Here is a 14,453-nt window from a genome sequence, read left to right as displayed (position 1 = left end):
CACCCAGGGCTTCCCATGGGATTTGCTCCATCAGTTTTCTGGGATAAAGGTTGTCCACAAGGACATTCCAAGGACACCCCACAATTCCCTGGAAAAGCCTTCCCAGTCCATCCCTGGCAGCTCCTGATCCAACAGATTGAGGCTGGAATTTTCCCTTGGGAAGCAGCACCAGCCCTTGCCTCACTTTTCCAGGATTTTTCCAGGATTTTTCCTGATCCCACAGGAATTCCAGGATCTGCTGGATCTTTGCTCCCACCCTCTCCTGCTTCCCAAAATTCCTTCCCAAATTTCGAACACCTTCACTTTGGAATGTTCTCCCTCTTTTCCTCAGCGCTTTCCCAAAAAAATCCCCAACTCAGCCTCAGGAATTTTTCCCATTCCAAGCTCCTTCCCTTCCCCCTGGAGCAGCTCCAGCCCTTCCAGAAATTCTTGGAATTCAGCTCCAGCGGGAGCCTCTGGAAGTGGCCGCTCCGGAACTTTTAATTCAATCCAAATAAATCCTGGAATTTCTCAGAATTCCCATCCTTTATATCCAATCCTATTCAAGATTCCAAACCTATTTGGCCGCCACATTCCCAGGAAAACTCAACGGTTAAACTTCCCTGGGAATTCTTTCCTGGATTTTCCGGTTTTCCATGGAAAATCCTGGATCCATTAATTGCTCTTTAGGCGTTGACGGTGGCTCCTTCCCAAAAATTCCTTTTCCCTATGGAATCACCACTTGGAATGCCATCATTCCTCCCTCCTCATCCTCTCCATCCCTCCAATCCAGGTGGGAATTCCTGGCAGGAATTCCCACAGGAATTCCTCGGAAACTCCAGCACTCACCGGCTGCTCCATCCCGGAGCGAAAATTCCCAACTTTTCCCACTGGTGGCTCTGCCTTTTCCTTGTCCTCCCTCTGCGTCCCCGTGGATGCTCCAAGGGGACAAAATCCCATGGATGGGGCATCCCTGTTTTCCATGGATCCTCTGGAAGCGGCCGCTCCGGAGCTTTGAATCCCAAGAAATCCCGGGAATGTTGACAAATGTATCCAACCACTCCCCTCTGGATCAATCCCGTCGGGATTGGTCTGACGCTTCCAGGGGCCGCTCCCAGGAAATTCCAGCCTCCATCTCCACGCTCAGATTCCCAGAAAAAAACCCGGAATTCTGAGCTGGGAAATAAAGGGGAATAAAGAGGGAATTTTCCCTCCTATCCGTGTTTTATCCGGCTAAAATCGGGATTTTCCTTCTGTTAATTCCGAGCTTGAATTGGAATCCTGCACGTTCCTATGGAATTTTCTCTCCTGCTTCCCACAAAAAACAAGGATCTGATTATTTAGGATGCGACAGCACCAAAAAAAAAATTGTTGGGAAAACTCCGAACCAGCCAAGAAAAAAAAATAAGGATTTGATGGATCTGTGCAGAAAAAAAATCGGGGAAAACGTGGATTGAAAACGGTGTGGATAAAAATTCCAACTTTTTGCTGGAAAAACGGGAATTAACCGTGGGAAAGCCGAATAATAAATGCTAGGATTTTGTTTAATGCAAAATCAAATCGGGATTTGAATGCTATGAAATTCCAAGGGGGATTTAATGGGAAGGGAGGGAAAAGGAGGAATTGGGCAGGAAATAGTAATTAATAAAGGATTAATAAATAAATCATTAATCAGTTAATATTTATTTATTGCTAATTAATAGAAGTGGGCTTGGATAATTCCTCATTTTTGAATTTTTTAGGGAATTTTTATCCAATTCCTGGCGGGGCTGGGTGAGCTTGGATCATCCCGGATCCCCATTGGAATCTGAGGCTCTTTATGGATTTTTCCCACCCAAATTTTCCCAAATTCCCGATAAAACCTCCCAGAAATCGTTTTCCAGGGGAAAAAAGAAATCCATCATTCCCAAGGACGAGTTTGTTCCTTCTCCTGCTCCTCGCTCCAGGCTTCCCTCATCCCGTAAAAAAACCGGGATTAAAAAAAAAAGTCGGAATTTCCATCGATCCTCGATGGGAGCAGGAGGGAGGATTTGATTGGCTAATTAATCAACCATAATTAATTAATTAATCAATGACCCGTGAATGTCGGGATAATTGAAGATCCGGGACAAAAGCGGCTCGGGAATGTTGGATTCCAACCGGGATCATCCGGAAAAATGAGGAATTTTGCCATGGAAAAGCCAAATTCCTGGAGCGTGGGAATGGCTGGGGCAGTTTGAATTAATTAATTAATTAATTAAAATTCTCATGGATATCACTGTGGAAAAAGCTGGAAAAGGGATAATAAAAAATGTGGGATGGGATCTGGGATTAAGCAAAGAAATCAAAAATTAGGGAGAATCCACTAAAAAAAAAAAAAAAAAAGGTGGAATTTGAAATAAGCAGGACGTGAAATCCGGGAGCAGATCCCAAAGAGAATTATTCCATAAAATATTCCCAGGAAATCAGAGGAGACTCAGCAAAAATTCCTCGGGTTTTGTCAAAATTCCCACAAATTCCGGCTCGGCAGAGGAGGGAACATTTGGCCTGGGAATGGCTTCCATGAGGCAGCAAATTCCAAATGGATTTCCCGGGAATAGCAGGGGGTGGGGGAGAAAAAGGAGGAAAAAGTGGAGGAAAATCCAAGGAAAAGGGGAGAGGAGTGAGGCGAATCTAGCTCCAGCTCAGCTCCCCTCGGAGCAGCAATCCCAGAATTAATCCCATAAAAAAGTGGGAGAAGCTCCAGAGATTCCAGCAGCTGTGGTGCTCCTGGAGAATCCCGGAATTCTGAGATCAGTGGGGTTGGGAAAGAATTCCAAGGTCACAGAGTCCCAGCTGGGCCCGATCCCAGCCCTGAGTGGAATTCCGGGAATTCCTTGGACACCTCCATGGGCAAGGATCCCACAATTCCCCAATCCTGGCCTGGTTTGGGTGGGAAGGACCCCCCGGCCCATCCCGAGGATCCCCGGGATCCAGGAGATCCCACGGGCACAGCCCAGGAAGTTTTCCAAGCGTTTCCGTTCCCAGGATCCGTCAATTCCACCCCGGGCTGATCCCAAACCTTCAGCTCCTGGAATGGATCCCGAGGATCCACCCGGAGCCGCCAAAGCTCCGAAAAACGGGAGAAATTCCCGGTGGGACAACCCAGCCTGAGGAAAATCCATCCATTCAATCCTTCCCGCCTTCCTCATCCCAAGTTTTCCCCCATCCCTCTCACTTCCAGCCGAGTCCTTCCCACGGAGCCGCGGGCTCTCCTCATTCCCAAACCCCAAATCCCCAAATCCCCAAATCCCGGCCCCTCTCCCCCATCCAACCTCCGCCGCTTCCCAGCCCAACGTCGAGCGGCGGCTCCCGGAGCTGAGATTGCAGCGGCCACAGAAGGAATTTCCCTTGGGAAGAGGAAAAGCCAAAGCCGGGAAATCCCGGATCCGCCAGCGCCCGGCACGGCCCGGCCCGGCCCCGACGGAAATCTGGGAAGGGAAATCCCTCGGGAATGAGGAGCCCCGGGGCCGGGCCAGGGCTTCCAGAAGCTTCCCTGAGAATCCCGGGATGAGCCAGAGCCCGTCCCAAAGGAGCCCCGGAGCCGCCTCTGCGCCAGGCTGAGCCCAAATCCCAAATCCCAAATCCCAAACACCTCCGGAGCTTTCCAGCCCAAATCCCAAATCCCTCCCGAGCTTTCCAGACCAAATCCCAAATCCCAAATCCCTCTGGAGTTTTCCAGCACCTTCCCAAATCCCTCCTGAGTATTCCAGCCCAAATCCCAAATCCCAAATCCCTCCTGAGCTTTCCAGCCCAAATCCCAAATCCCAAACCCCTCGGAGCTTTCCAGCCCAAATCCCAAATCCCAAACCCCTCCGGAGCTTTCCAGCCCAAATCCCAAATCCCAAATCTCTCTGGAGTTTTCCAGCCCAAATCCCAAATCCCAAACCCCTCCAGAGTTTCACAGCCCAAATCCCAAATCCCTCTGGAGTTTCCCAGACCAAATCCCAAATCCCTCCAGAGCTTTCCAGCCCAAAGCCCAAACCACTCCAGACCTTTCCCAAATCCCTCGGGAGTTTTCCAGCCCAAATCCCTCCAGAGTTTTCCCTAATCCCTCCGGAGTTTTCCCAAATCCCTCCGGAGTTTTCCAGCCCTTGCCATGGCCGTTCCCTTCCCTGGCCATGCCTCAGTCTCTCCTTATCCTGAGGATCTGGAATTTCCCCAGGGAATGTGCAAAACTTTCTCCTGTTGCTTCTTTCCCGCTCTGGATCCCGAGCATTCCTTAATTCCCTCATGAATTCCAGCCCCTTTTCCATGATTTCCTGCCGGGACAAACTGGCCACGGACAGGGAATTCCAGCATTTGTATCCATGGGGTTTCCAGACCCGATCCCGTGGCATTCCTTAAATGTTATAATTCCCACTGTCCTCTGGGAATCCCATCTGCATCCCAAGGGAATGAGGGAGTCCTGGAATTCTTGGGATTCCCAGCAGGATCTGTGGGATTTTCCAGCCCCTCCAAGGCATTCCCAGAACTTGCAGATCCTCAGTGGGAATCAGGGCAGGAAAAGAGTTCCTTTTCCTTCCCCATTCCCGTCGTTCCAGGCAATTCCCAGAATTTGAGAACCCCCGACTCCAAGATTTTGATGGCCACAAGAAACCCTCGATTTAAGGAATTCTTGGGGAAAAAAAATCCCTTTTTTTTTTCTTTTCCTGGTGGGTGCTCTTTGGTTGCTCCCACATTCCCAAGGAATCCACCAGATGGAATTCAGAGTTGTTATTCCCGATTTTTTTTTTTTTTTAGGAATATTTCCAAGCGCTCAACTAATTTTCTTTTCACGCCAATTTTCCCTCGCCTCAAACGACTCAAAATTCCTCTTTAATTAAGCACGGAATGTGCTCTTCCCGATAAAAAAAAAGGGGTGGAAAATGAAAAGATGGGATTGACGTTTTCCATGAAAATTGCTTCAATGGATGCATCCAGTTCCAGCAAATCCCCTTGGGAGGGACAAAAAAAAAAAAAAAAGGGAATTTTGGTCGTAAAATCTTTTAAATGTATTAAATCACAAATGTGCCGGTCAGGGGTTGATCCGAGTCAGATTTTCCTTGGAAAAAGCCGTGGATGGGGAACGCGCAGCAGCCCCGGCTGTTTGCGGGCGGATTTTGCTGCCGGCGGATTTCTCCCGGATCAAATCGGGAATTGCTCGGATTCCGATCGATCCACTTGGTTTGATTGAGCTCATGGAGGGCGACTTTGCCCCCGGGGCGATTCCCGGGATTTGCGGTTGTGCCGGAATGTTTTGGGAGGTTCTGTTGCTGGAATGTGCTGGGGGGAATTGTTTGGGATAAATGGGATTTATTTCCATGGAATTATTCGGATTTGGGGTGGGAAAAGCCACTTAAATGTGGTGGAACTGCAGCTTTCCAAAGTTTCCTCTGGATCAGGAGTTGGAAAAGCTGGGATGGGGCTGGAAATCTGGGATGGGGTTGGAAATCCGGGATGGGGCTGGAAAAGCCGGGATAGGGCTGGAAATCCGGGATGGGGCTGGAAATCTGGGATGGGGCTGGAAAAGCCGGGATAGGGCTGGAAAAGCTGGGATGGGGCTGGAAATCTGGGATGGGGCTGGAAATCCGGGATGACCATCCATGGAGGAATCCAAGGAATTCCTGAATGTGGCTCTCAGGGCTCTGGGATCAGGCCCAGCTTGGATTTGATCTTGGAATTCTTGGAATTCCAAGCTCAGGGATCCTGGGATTTATGGTTGAAGCACCTGAATCCTTCCAGGGGATTTTTGGGAATCACTCGTTTGATTCCCACTGGTTTTTGGGACGCTCTCACTCTGCTCCATCCGGATCCTCCAACGGCCACCACGGGAAAACAGCTCCCAAAAAAAAAAAAAGAAAACATGCCACAAAAAAAGCCTGGAAAAATCCGCAGGCAGCACCTGCAGGAACGGGGACGGGAAAAATGGAAATGGGGAAGAGGGGAAAAAAAGCGGAGCAGCTGCTCCATTCACGGAGCGCGATCCGGCGGATCTGAAAGGCGCCGCATTTCCATGGGAAAACAATGGGAAGCTCCAGGCAAAAAGCAGCTCCCGGCCTGCTTGGAAGCGCTTTGATTCCACCCTAGAAAGGGGGAAAATTCCATTGGAATTCTCGGCATCCAAGGGTTTTTGCCGCAGTGCGAAAGCAGGGAAGGATGGAAGGTTTGGGGCCATTCCCGACATTCCGATTTTCCCTTTGCAGGAACCGAATTCTCCCGATTTTCCCTTTTTTTTTTTTTGGTGTTCCCATGGCTGAGACAGCGGGGAATGGAGAGAGGAATTTCGGGATCTAAGTACTGGGAAAACAGGGAATGGAAAAGCTTTGGGATGGAGGCAGGGAATTGGTGGGAAGAGGAGCGATTCCTCATCCCTCACTTTTCCATGTTCTCCCTTCCCTTGGAATCCACATTCCCACTCTCAGCCCTCATTTTTCCAGGTTTTCCCTTCCCTTGGAATCCACATTCCCACACTGGGATTGCCACTCTCATCCCTCGCTTTTCCAGTGGGAAAAGTTCCCATTCCTTGGAATCCACGTTCCTGTGGGATCTCCACCCTCATTCCTGCCATTTCCACCTTCTCCCATCCCTTGGAATCCACATTCCCATGGGATCTCCACTCTCATCCCTCACTTTTCCACGTTCTCCCTTCCCTTCCCGTGAATCGGCCACATGGGATGGGCAGGAGCCTCCTCTTCCTCATCCCAAAGGAATTCCCAACCAGAATTCCCACTCCTGCCCAGCCTTGGAACACCGAGGAATCTCCTTGGCAAAGCCAGAGGAAAACTGGGATGCTCCCGGTTAAAAACCGCCACGGAAGGGACAAAATGTGGGAATTCCCACTCCGGCATTCCAAGGATTGAGGGATCAGGAGTGGGAGCTCCCAACACACCCTGGAAAACATCAGGAAAAACCTCTGGAATTCCAGCTGGACACTCCCGGGCCATCCAATGCCGGGAGCTGCTCCTGGATAAATCCAGTTGGGATTTTATTTGAATTCCGGCTTTTCCATGGTTTAAAAGGGAAGAGGAAGAGTTGCCAGCACAAAACGGGGAAGGAAAACCTTTGGAAAATTCCGGAAAATTCCTCCCTGGCTGCACGTCCCTGATCTTTTCCAGCTGTTCCCATAAATTCCAGCCCTGGGAATGTTGGCAGCTGCAGGAGCCTCCCACGTCTCCACATCCCGGTTTTTCCGGGATGCGCCGAGCCTGTGATTCCTCGGAATGAGTTTTCCCCCGCTTCCAGAGGAAAAACGAAGGGAAAACCTTTGGAATCACAGCCGGCCCCTACAGAGCCCATTCCCATGGGACGATCCCAAGCTTTGCTCCGGCACCTCCAGGATTCCAGCACTGCCGACAGAGAGGAGAACTCGGCACATTCCCGGGATTTTTCCTGGATTTGCCACTTTTTCCCTACCAAACCGGGAGGCTGCTCCCAAAGCGCTCCCGCCAAATTTCGGGAATGGGTTTTCCCACGGGATTTAACGGCGCAGGATCCATAAATTATTCCAGAGGAGCCAACCCCAGCTCGGGCGTGTTCCTGTCTCCTTAAAATCCGGCTCCGAGCTCCTGGACCCCGTGGGAGGTTGGGATAATTTTATCCCGGGTCTCCACCACCCTTCCCACGGAGCAGCCGGAGGCGGGAACGGCTCTTCCCGAAGGATCCGCGGCTCCGGGATGGGACGGGGAAGCTCCAGCAGGATCCAAAGGATCCTCGGGGATTTCCGCATCCTCCTTTTGCCAGGATCACATTCCCAGCTCAGGGAGTGACCCGGGTTCTCAAATTCCCAAACTGGAAATCTCCGGAGCTCAGGGTATCCAGGGAAGTCAGCTCCCTGCCCTATGGAAAAGCACCGGGATGGGAAACACCGGGAGCTCCAGGCTGAGCCCGGATCCTGGATCACGGCTGGATTCCCTGGAATGCTGCACTGGGATCAGTGGGACACCCCATGGATTCCCTGGAATGCGGCACTGGGATCAGTGGGACACCCCATGGATTCCCTGGAATGCTGTGATGGGATCAGTGGGACACCCCATGGATTCCCTGGAATGCTGTGATGGGATCAGTGGGACATTCCATGGATTACCCTGTGTCCCCAGTGCCACCAGACACAGGCTCAGTGTCCCCAGTGCCACCAGCCTCTGCCAGCCCTGTGTCCTCAGTGCCACCACACACAGGATTGGTGTCCCCAATGCCACCACAGGCCCTGTGTCCCCAGTGCCACCAGCCACAAGCTCGGTGTCCCCAGTGCCACCACAGGCCCTGTGTCCCCAGTGCCACCAGCCACAGGCTCAGTGTCCCCGGTGCCACCAGCCTCTGCCAGCCCTGTGTCCCCAGTGCCACCAGACACAGCTCAGTGTCCCCAGTGCCACCACAGGCCCTGTGTCCCCATTGCCACCAGCCACAGGCTCAGTGTCCCCGGTGCCACCAGCCTCTGCCAGCCCTGTGTCCCCAGTGCCACTGACACAGGATTGGTGTCCCCAGTGCCACCACAGGCCCTATGTCCCCAGTGCCACCAGCCTTTGCCAGCCATGTGTCCCCAGTGCCACCAGACACAGTCCCCAGTGCCACTGACACAGGATTGGTGTCCCCGGTGCCACCAGCCACAAGCTTGGTGTCCCCAATGCCCTCTGCCAGCTCTGTGTCCCCAGTGCCACTCACCACAAGCTCGGTGTCCCCGGTGCCACTGGCCTCTGCCAGCCTTGTGTCCCCAGTGCCACCACACACAGCTTCAGTGTCCCCAGTGCCACCACAGGCCCTGTGTCCCCAGTGCCACCAGACACAGCTTCAGTGTCCCCAATGCCACCACAGGCCCTGTGTCCCCAGTGCCACCACACACAGGCTCAGTGTCCCCATTGCCACCAGCCTCTGCCAGCTTGGTGTCCTCAGTGCCACCACACACAGCTCGGTGTCCCCAGTGCCACCACAGGCCCTGTGTCCCCAGTGCCACCACACACAGCTCGGTGTCCCCAGTGCCACCACAGGCCCTGTGTCCCCAGTGCCACTCAGCACAAGCTCGGTGTCCCCAATGCCCTCTGCCAGCCCTGTGTCCCCAGTGCCACCAACCTCTGCCAGCTCTGTGTCCCCAGTGCCACTCACCACAAGCTCGGTGTCCCCAGTGCCACCACAGGCTCGGTGTCCCCAGTGCCACCGGCCTCTGCCAGCCCTGTGTCCCCTGCCACCACCCCGCTGTCCCCGTGGGGACCCCACGCCAGGCCCCAAAGGTGAATTTTTCCTCTCAAAGAGGCTCTGACCACCCTCGGTGCCCTCTGCTCGCCCCAAGTCTGTCACCCTTGTCACCTCTCTGTCACCTCCAGCTGCCCGCTCCCCTAATGAGGGCTGCTAATTACCCCATCACCGCAGCCCTCCAGCTTTTCCAGCTTCTCACTCCCTACAAATCCCCCAATCCCAGGGAATTCCGGGTTCCCAGATCCCTGTGCCCGGCTGAGCCCTCACCAGGGCTGTGCCCTCCTGGGTCACCCCTGGGTCACCCCTGGGGTCACTCCTGGGGAAACTCCTGGGGTCACTCCGGGGTCCTGGGGACACCCCTGGGGTCACTCCTGGGGAAACTCCTGGGGTCACTCCGGGGTCCTGGGGACACCCCTGGGGTCACTCCTGGTCACTCCAGCTCATCTCACCACTGGCACTGGCACATGACCCCCCATTCCATCACCCCCACACCATTCCAGTGTCCATCACCCCCATTCCAGTGTCCATCACCCCCATTCCAGTGTCCATCACTCCCACACCATTCCAGTGTCCATCCCCCCATTCCAGTGTCCATCTCCCACACCATTCCAGTGTCCATCACACCATTCCAGTGTCCATCACACCATTCCAGTGTCCATCACACCATTCCAGTGTCCATCACCCCCACACCATTCCAGTGTCCATCTCCCACACCATTCCAGTGTCCATCACCCCCACACCATTCCAGTGTCCATCTCCCACACCATTCCAGTGTCCATCACTCCCACACCATTCCAGTGTCCATCACCCCCACACCATTCCAGTGTCCATCTCCCACACCATTCCAGTGTCCATCACTCCCACACCATTCCAGTGTCCATCACCCCCACACCATTCCAGTGTCCATCTCCCACACCATTCCAGTGTCCATCACCCCCATTCCAGTGTCCATCTCCCACACCATTCCAGTGTCCATCTCCCCATTCCAGTGTCCACCACACCACCACTGTCCAGCAGAGCACCCAGCACCCTGGACACGAGTGACCATCAGACCCACATGGCCCCGTAGCCCGGCCCCGGTCCCAGTGCCGGTCCTGGAGCCGATCCCAATCCCGGTCCCAGTCCTGGAGCCGATCCCAATCCCAGTCCCAATCCCAGTCTCGGAGCCGCTCCCGGTTCCAGGCCAGCGCTGGAGCCGCCCCCACTGCCCATTCCCAGCTTGGTCCCGGTCCCGGCCCCGGTTCTAATCCCGTTCCCAGTCCCATTCCCAGTTTGGTCCCGGTTCTAATCCCGTTCCCAGTCCCAATCCCGGTTCTGGAGCCGGTCCCAATCCCGGTCCCGGTCCCGGAGTTGATCACAATCCCGGTCCCAGCCCGCTGCCGGTGGGTGCGGACCCCGGAGCGGGGAGCGGCTCCGCTCTGCGGCCGCACCGCGGCACCCGGGATGGCAGCGCTGCCACCGGGCACTGCGGGAGCGGGGGGACAGCGGCAGGGGGACACGGGATGGGGACACCGGGATGGGGACACGGGATGGGGACACCGGGACGGGGACAGCGGGACGGGGACAGCGGAGAACCGGAGCACTGAGGAGCGGGGCAGTGGGGACCCGGGCAATGGGACCCGAGCAGCCGGGCCCGTGGCGGGGAGAAGTTTGCCGGTGCTGCCGGTGCTGCCGGTGCTGCCGGGGCCGGGAGCGGGCGGGATGCGGGTCGCGGCCAGTGCGGGTGCGGCGCCGAAGCGGGTGCGGATCAGGGTGCGGATCGGGGCCGGTCTGAGCGAGGTTCGGGGCGCGGATCGGGGCCGGTCTGAGCGAGGTTCGGGGTGCGGATCGGGGCCGGTCTGAGCGAGGTTCGGGGTGCGGATCGGGGCCGGTGTGAGCGAGGTTCGGGGTGCGGATCGGGGCCGGTCTGAGCGAGGTTCGGGGCGCGGATCCGGGCGCGGATCGGGCCCGATGTGAGCGAGGGTGAGGGCTGCTCTGGGTGCGGACCGGGGCCGATTTGGGTGCGGATCGGGGCCGCTCTGGGCTGCGCATCCCGGCGCGCCTGGCTCGCGGTGGCGCTCCCGGTGCGGCTCCCGCTGCGCATCCCGGCTCGGCGGCGGTCCCGGCGCTCGGGGCTCCCTCCCTCCCTCTCTCCCTCCCGGTGCCTCCCTCCGCACTCACCGTCTGCTGCAGGTCGGGGATGCCGATGCGCACCACGATGGCGCCGGGCGCGGGCTCCTCCATGCGCGCCGGGGCCGCCAGCTTGGGCGAGCGGGGCCCTCCGGGGCCCCGGGCCGGCTCCAGGCGCGGCTCCTCCCGCAGGCCGGGGCTCGGCTCCCCGCTGCTGACGGCGGAGCGGGGCTGGCGCTCCGGCGGCGGCTCCGGCGGCGGCGACTCGGGGCTCTCATGCTTGCTGCCCGCGGGGCTCAGAGGCATGCTCCGTGCGCCGCGGCGGGCGGCCCGCGCCCGCTCCGCTCCCGCACCGGGCTCCGCACCGCGCCGGGGCCGCGCTCAGCGCCCGCCCGGGGCCCTGCGGGGGGAAGCCAGGGGTCAGCGGAGCGGCGGGACAGCTCCGGGAGAGGCATCCCGGAGCGCCGGGAGGGAGCCCGGGAAGCGGCAAAGCCGCGTGGGAGAGCCCGCAGGAAGCGGAGCTCCCGAAGGATGGGGAAATCCGGGAAGGGACCCCCGGGATGGGCATGGACACCCCCCCCCACACAGGGACACTCCGGAATGTCCCCCCCAGGAAGGGCCGGGTCCCCAGGAAAGGTCCAGGAGTGAATTCCCACTCCCCACGTGGACATTCCCACAGGGACCCTCTGGAATGTCCCCCCCCCAGGAAGGGCCGGGTCCCCAGGAAAGGTCCAGGAGTGAATTCCCGCTCCCCACGTGGACATTCCCACAGGGACCCTCTGGAATGTCCCCCCCCAGGAAGGGCCGGGTCCCCAGGAAAGGTCCAGGAGTGAATTCCCGCTCCCCACGTGGACATTCCCACAGGGACCCTCTGGAATGTCCCCCCCCCAGGAAGGGCCGGGTCCCCAGGAAAGGTCCAGGAGTGAATTCCCGCTCCCCACGTGGACATTCCCACAGGGACCCTCTGGAATGTCCCCCCCCAGGAAGGGCCGGATCCTCAGGAAAGGTCCAGGAGTGAATTCCCACTCCCCACGTGGACATTCCCACAGGGACACTCCGGAATGTCCCCCCCCAGGAAGGGCCGGGTCCCCAGGAAAGGTCCAGGAGTGAATTCCCACTCCCCACGTGGACATTCCCACAGGGACACTCCGGAATGTCCCCCCCAGGAAGGGCATTCCCAAGGATAGAGAAATCTGGGAAAGGATTCCCGGAATTCCCATCCCCAGCTGGGAGTGTCCCCAGGAAGGGCCATTCCCCAGGAGAAACCCGGGGAGGGACTCTGGAACCCCCATTCCCAGCAGGGATCGTCCCCTGGGAAAGGATCTCCAGGATGGACATGGACATTCCCACAGGGACCCTCTGGAATGTCCCCCCAGGAAGGGCCTTTCCTTCTCCTGCCTGTTCCCAGGAGAAATCTGGGAAGGGACTCCTGGAATTCCCACTCCCAGCTCGGAGCATCCTCAGGAAGGGCCGTTCCCCAGGAAAGGTCCAGGAGTGAATTCCCACTCTCCCTATGGATATTCCCACAGGATCCCACAACCCCCCCCCCCAAGAGGGATTGTCCCTAAAAAGTGACCATTCCTCAGGAGAAATCTGGGAAGGGACTCCTGGAATTCCCACCCTCAGCAGGGAGCGTCCATCCCCTGGGAAGGGATCCCCAGGATGTGCATGGACATTCCCACAGGGACCCTCTGGAATATCCCCAGGAAGGGCCCTTCCCTGGAAGGGACCCCTGCATCCCAAAAATTCCCCCAGCAGGGCCCATTCCCGGGAGTTTTCTGGGATCAGCCCCACTTTTCACATGGAATCTTCTCAGGAATTCCATGGAATTCCCCCAGGAGGATCCATCCCCTAAAGGGACCCCACAAAGGGATTTTGGGACTCCAGCCCTGCTCCTGCATGGGATCTTCTGCAGGAATTCCATGGAATTCCCCCAGCAGGGCCCATTCCTGAGTTTTCTGGGATCAGCTCCACTTCAAACCTGGAATCTCCCCAGGAATTCCATGGAATTCTCCCTGTAGGATCCATGCACTAAAGGCACCCCCACAAAGGAACTTTGGGATCCCACCCTGAGGGATGAGGAAAAAGAGCAGGAGAACCCCAAAATTCCAGCCGGGGAAACGCACTTGGGAAGGAGAAAAATCGGGATAAACAGGGAAAACCACGGGATCCTCCCGCCCCGTGGCCTGGGATAGACGGGAAAACCCTTTGGATCCCTTTGCATCCATGCCCTGATCCCATCCCAAATTCTCCTCCCCCCTTTCCCAAATCCTGGATTTGATTTATTCCCATTTTTTCCCCTCTCTCTGCCTCGTTATCCCGCAAATGGAGCGCTCCAGATGGCGATCCCTGGGATTTTTTCCCTTTTTTTTTTTTTTTTTTTGTTCCATCCCTCATTAATTCCCTCAATAATTTTAAGGCCCCGGCTGAGAAAGGTTGGAAAAAATTCCACAGCGGAATAATTCCCCAAATTCCATTCCTTAAACTGACTTCTCTGCTCGCAAACTCAAAAAAAAAAAAAAAATCCACTTTTTTTTTTTTCCAATGAATCCATGGAATCTTTTAGGAAATACAACCCAAAGAGCTTCATTCCAACAGCAGGGAAAAAAAAATATTGGAAAAGCATCCAAGGGAGCTAGAAAAATATTCCAGGATTTTTTTCCCCCTGCAGTGGCGTTTTCCTTGGATTTCTGAAAATTCCTTGGATTTCTGAGCTTTCCCAAGAAGGTCAGAGCAGAGCCGCCCTCCCACCTTTTCCTGTGGGAACAGAATTCCCAGATTTCCCGCCCTTCTTCCCATCATTTTGGGATTATAAATCCAGAGCCTTTCCCGAATTCCAGCACTGGGAGCAGCAATTCCAGAGGGAACAGAAATTCCAGAGAGAACAGAAATTCCAGAGGGAAATTCCAGAGGGAATCTAGCTGGGAGAACCCTGGGAAAAGGGCAGCGGGATGGGGAGACCTGGAAAGGATTTTGGGGATTTTTTGGGGGATTTTTGGGTTTTTTTTGGATTGGATTGGAGCTTTTCCCTGGGATCGGAGCTTTTCCCTGGGAATTGGATTTTTTTTTCCCTGGGATTGGCATTTTTTCCTGGCATTGAAGCTTTTCCCAAGGAATGGGATTTCTCCCTGGGATTGGAATTTCTCCCTGCTGGAATCAGGGTTAAATTCCCTCCCTTT

At 55.9% G+C, this 14,453-nt stretch overlaps 1 protein-coding gene across 1 annotated transcript in view; it reads right to left on the bottom strand.

The window, feature by feature from the left end:
• SHANK3 (SH3 and multiple ankyrin repeat domains 3) overlaps window positions 1-14,453 on the bottom strand; it is a 179,018-nt gene that overhangs the window by 134,671 nt on the left and 29,894 nt on the right. Inside the window, 1 exon segment of the mRNA XM_053978334.1 lies at window positions 11,326-11,654. Coding sequence (XP_053834309.1) covers window positions 11,326-11,654 — 329 coding nt within the window.

The sequence above is a fragment of the Vidua macroura genome, chromosome 5 (genome assembly GCF_024509145.1).
Source record: "Vidua macroura isolate BioBank_ID:100142 chromosome 5, ASM2450914v1, whole genome shotgun sequence".
Taxonomy (NCBI): Eukaryota; Metazoa; Chordata; class Aves; order Passeriformes; family Viduidae; genus Vidua; species Vidua macroura.
Note: the sequence above shows the minus strand (reverse complement) of the source record. Positions and strands in the feature narration are given on the sequence as shown.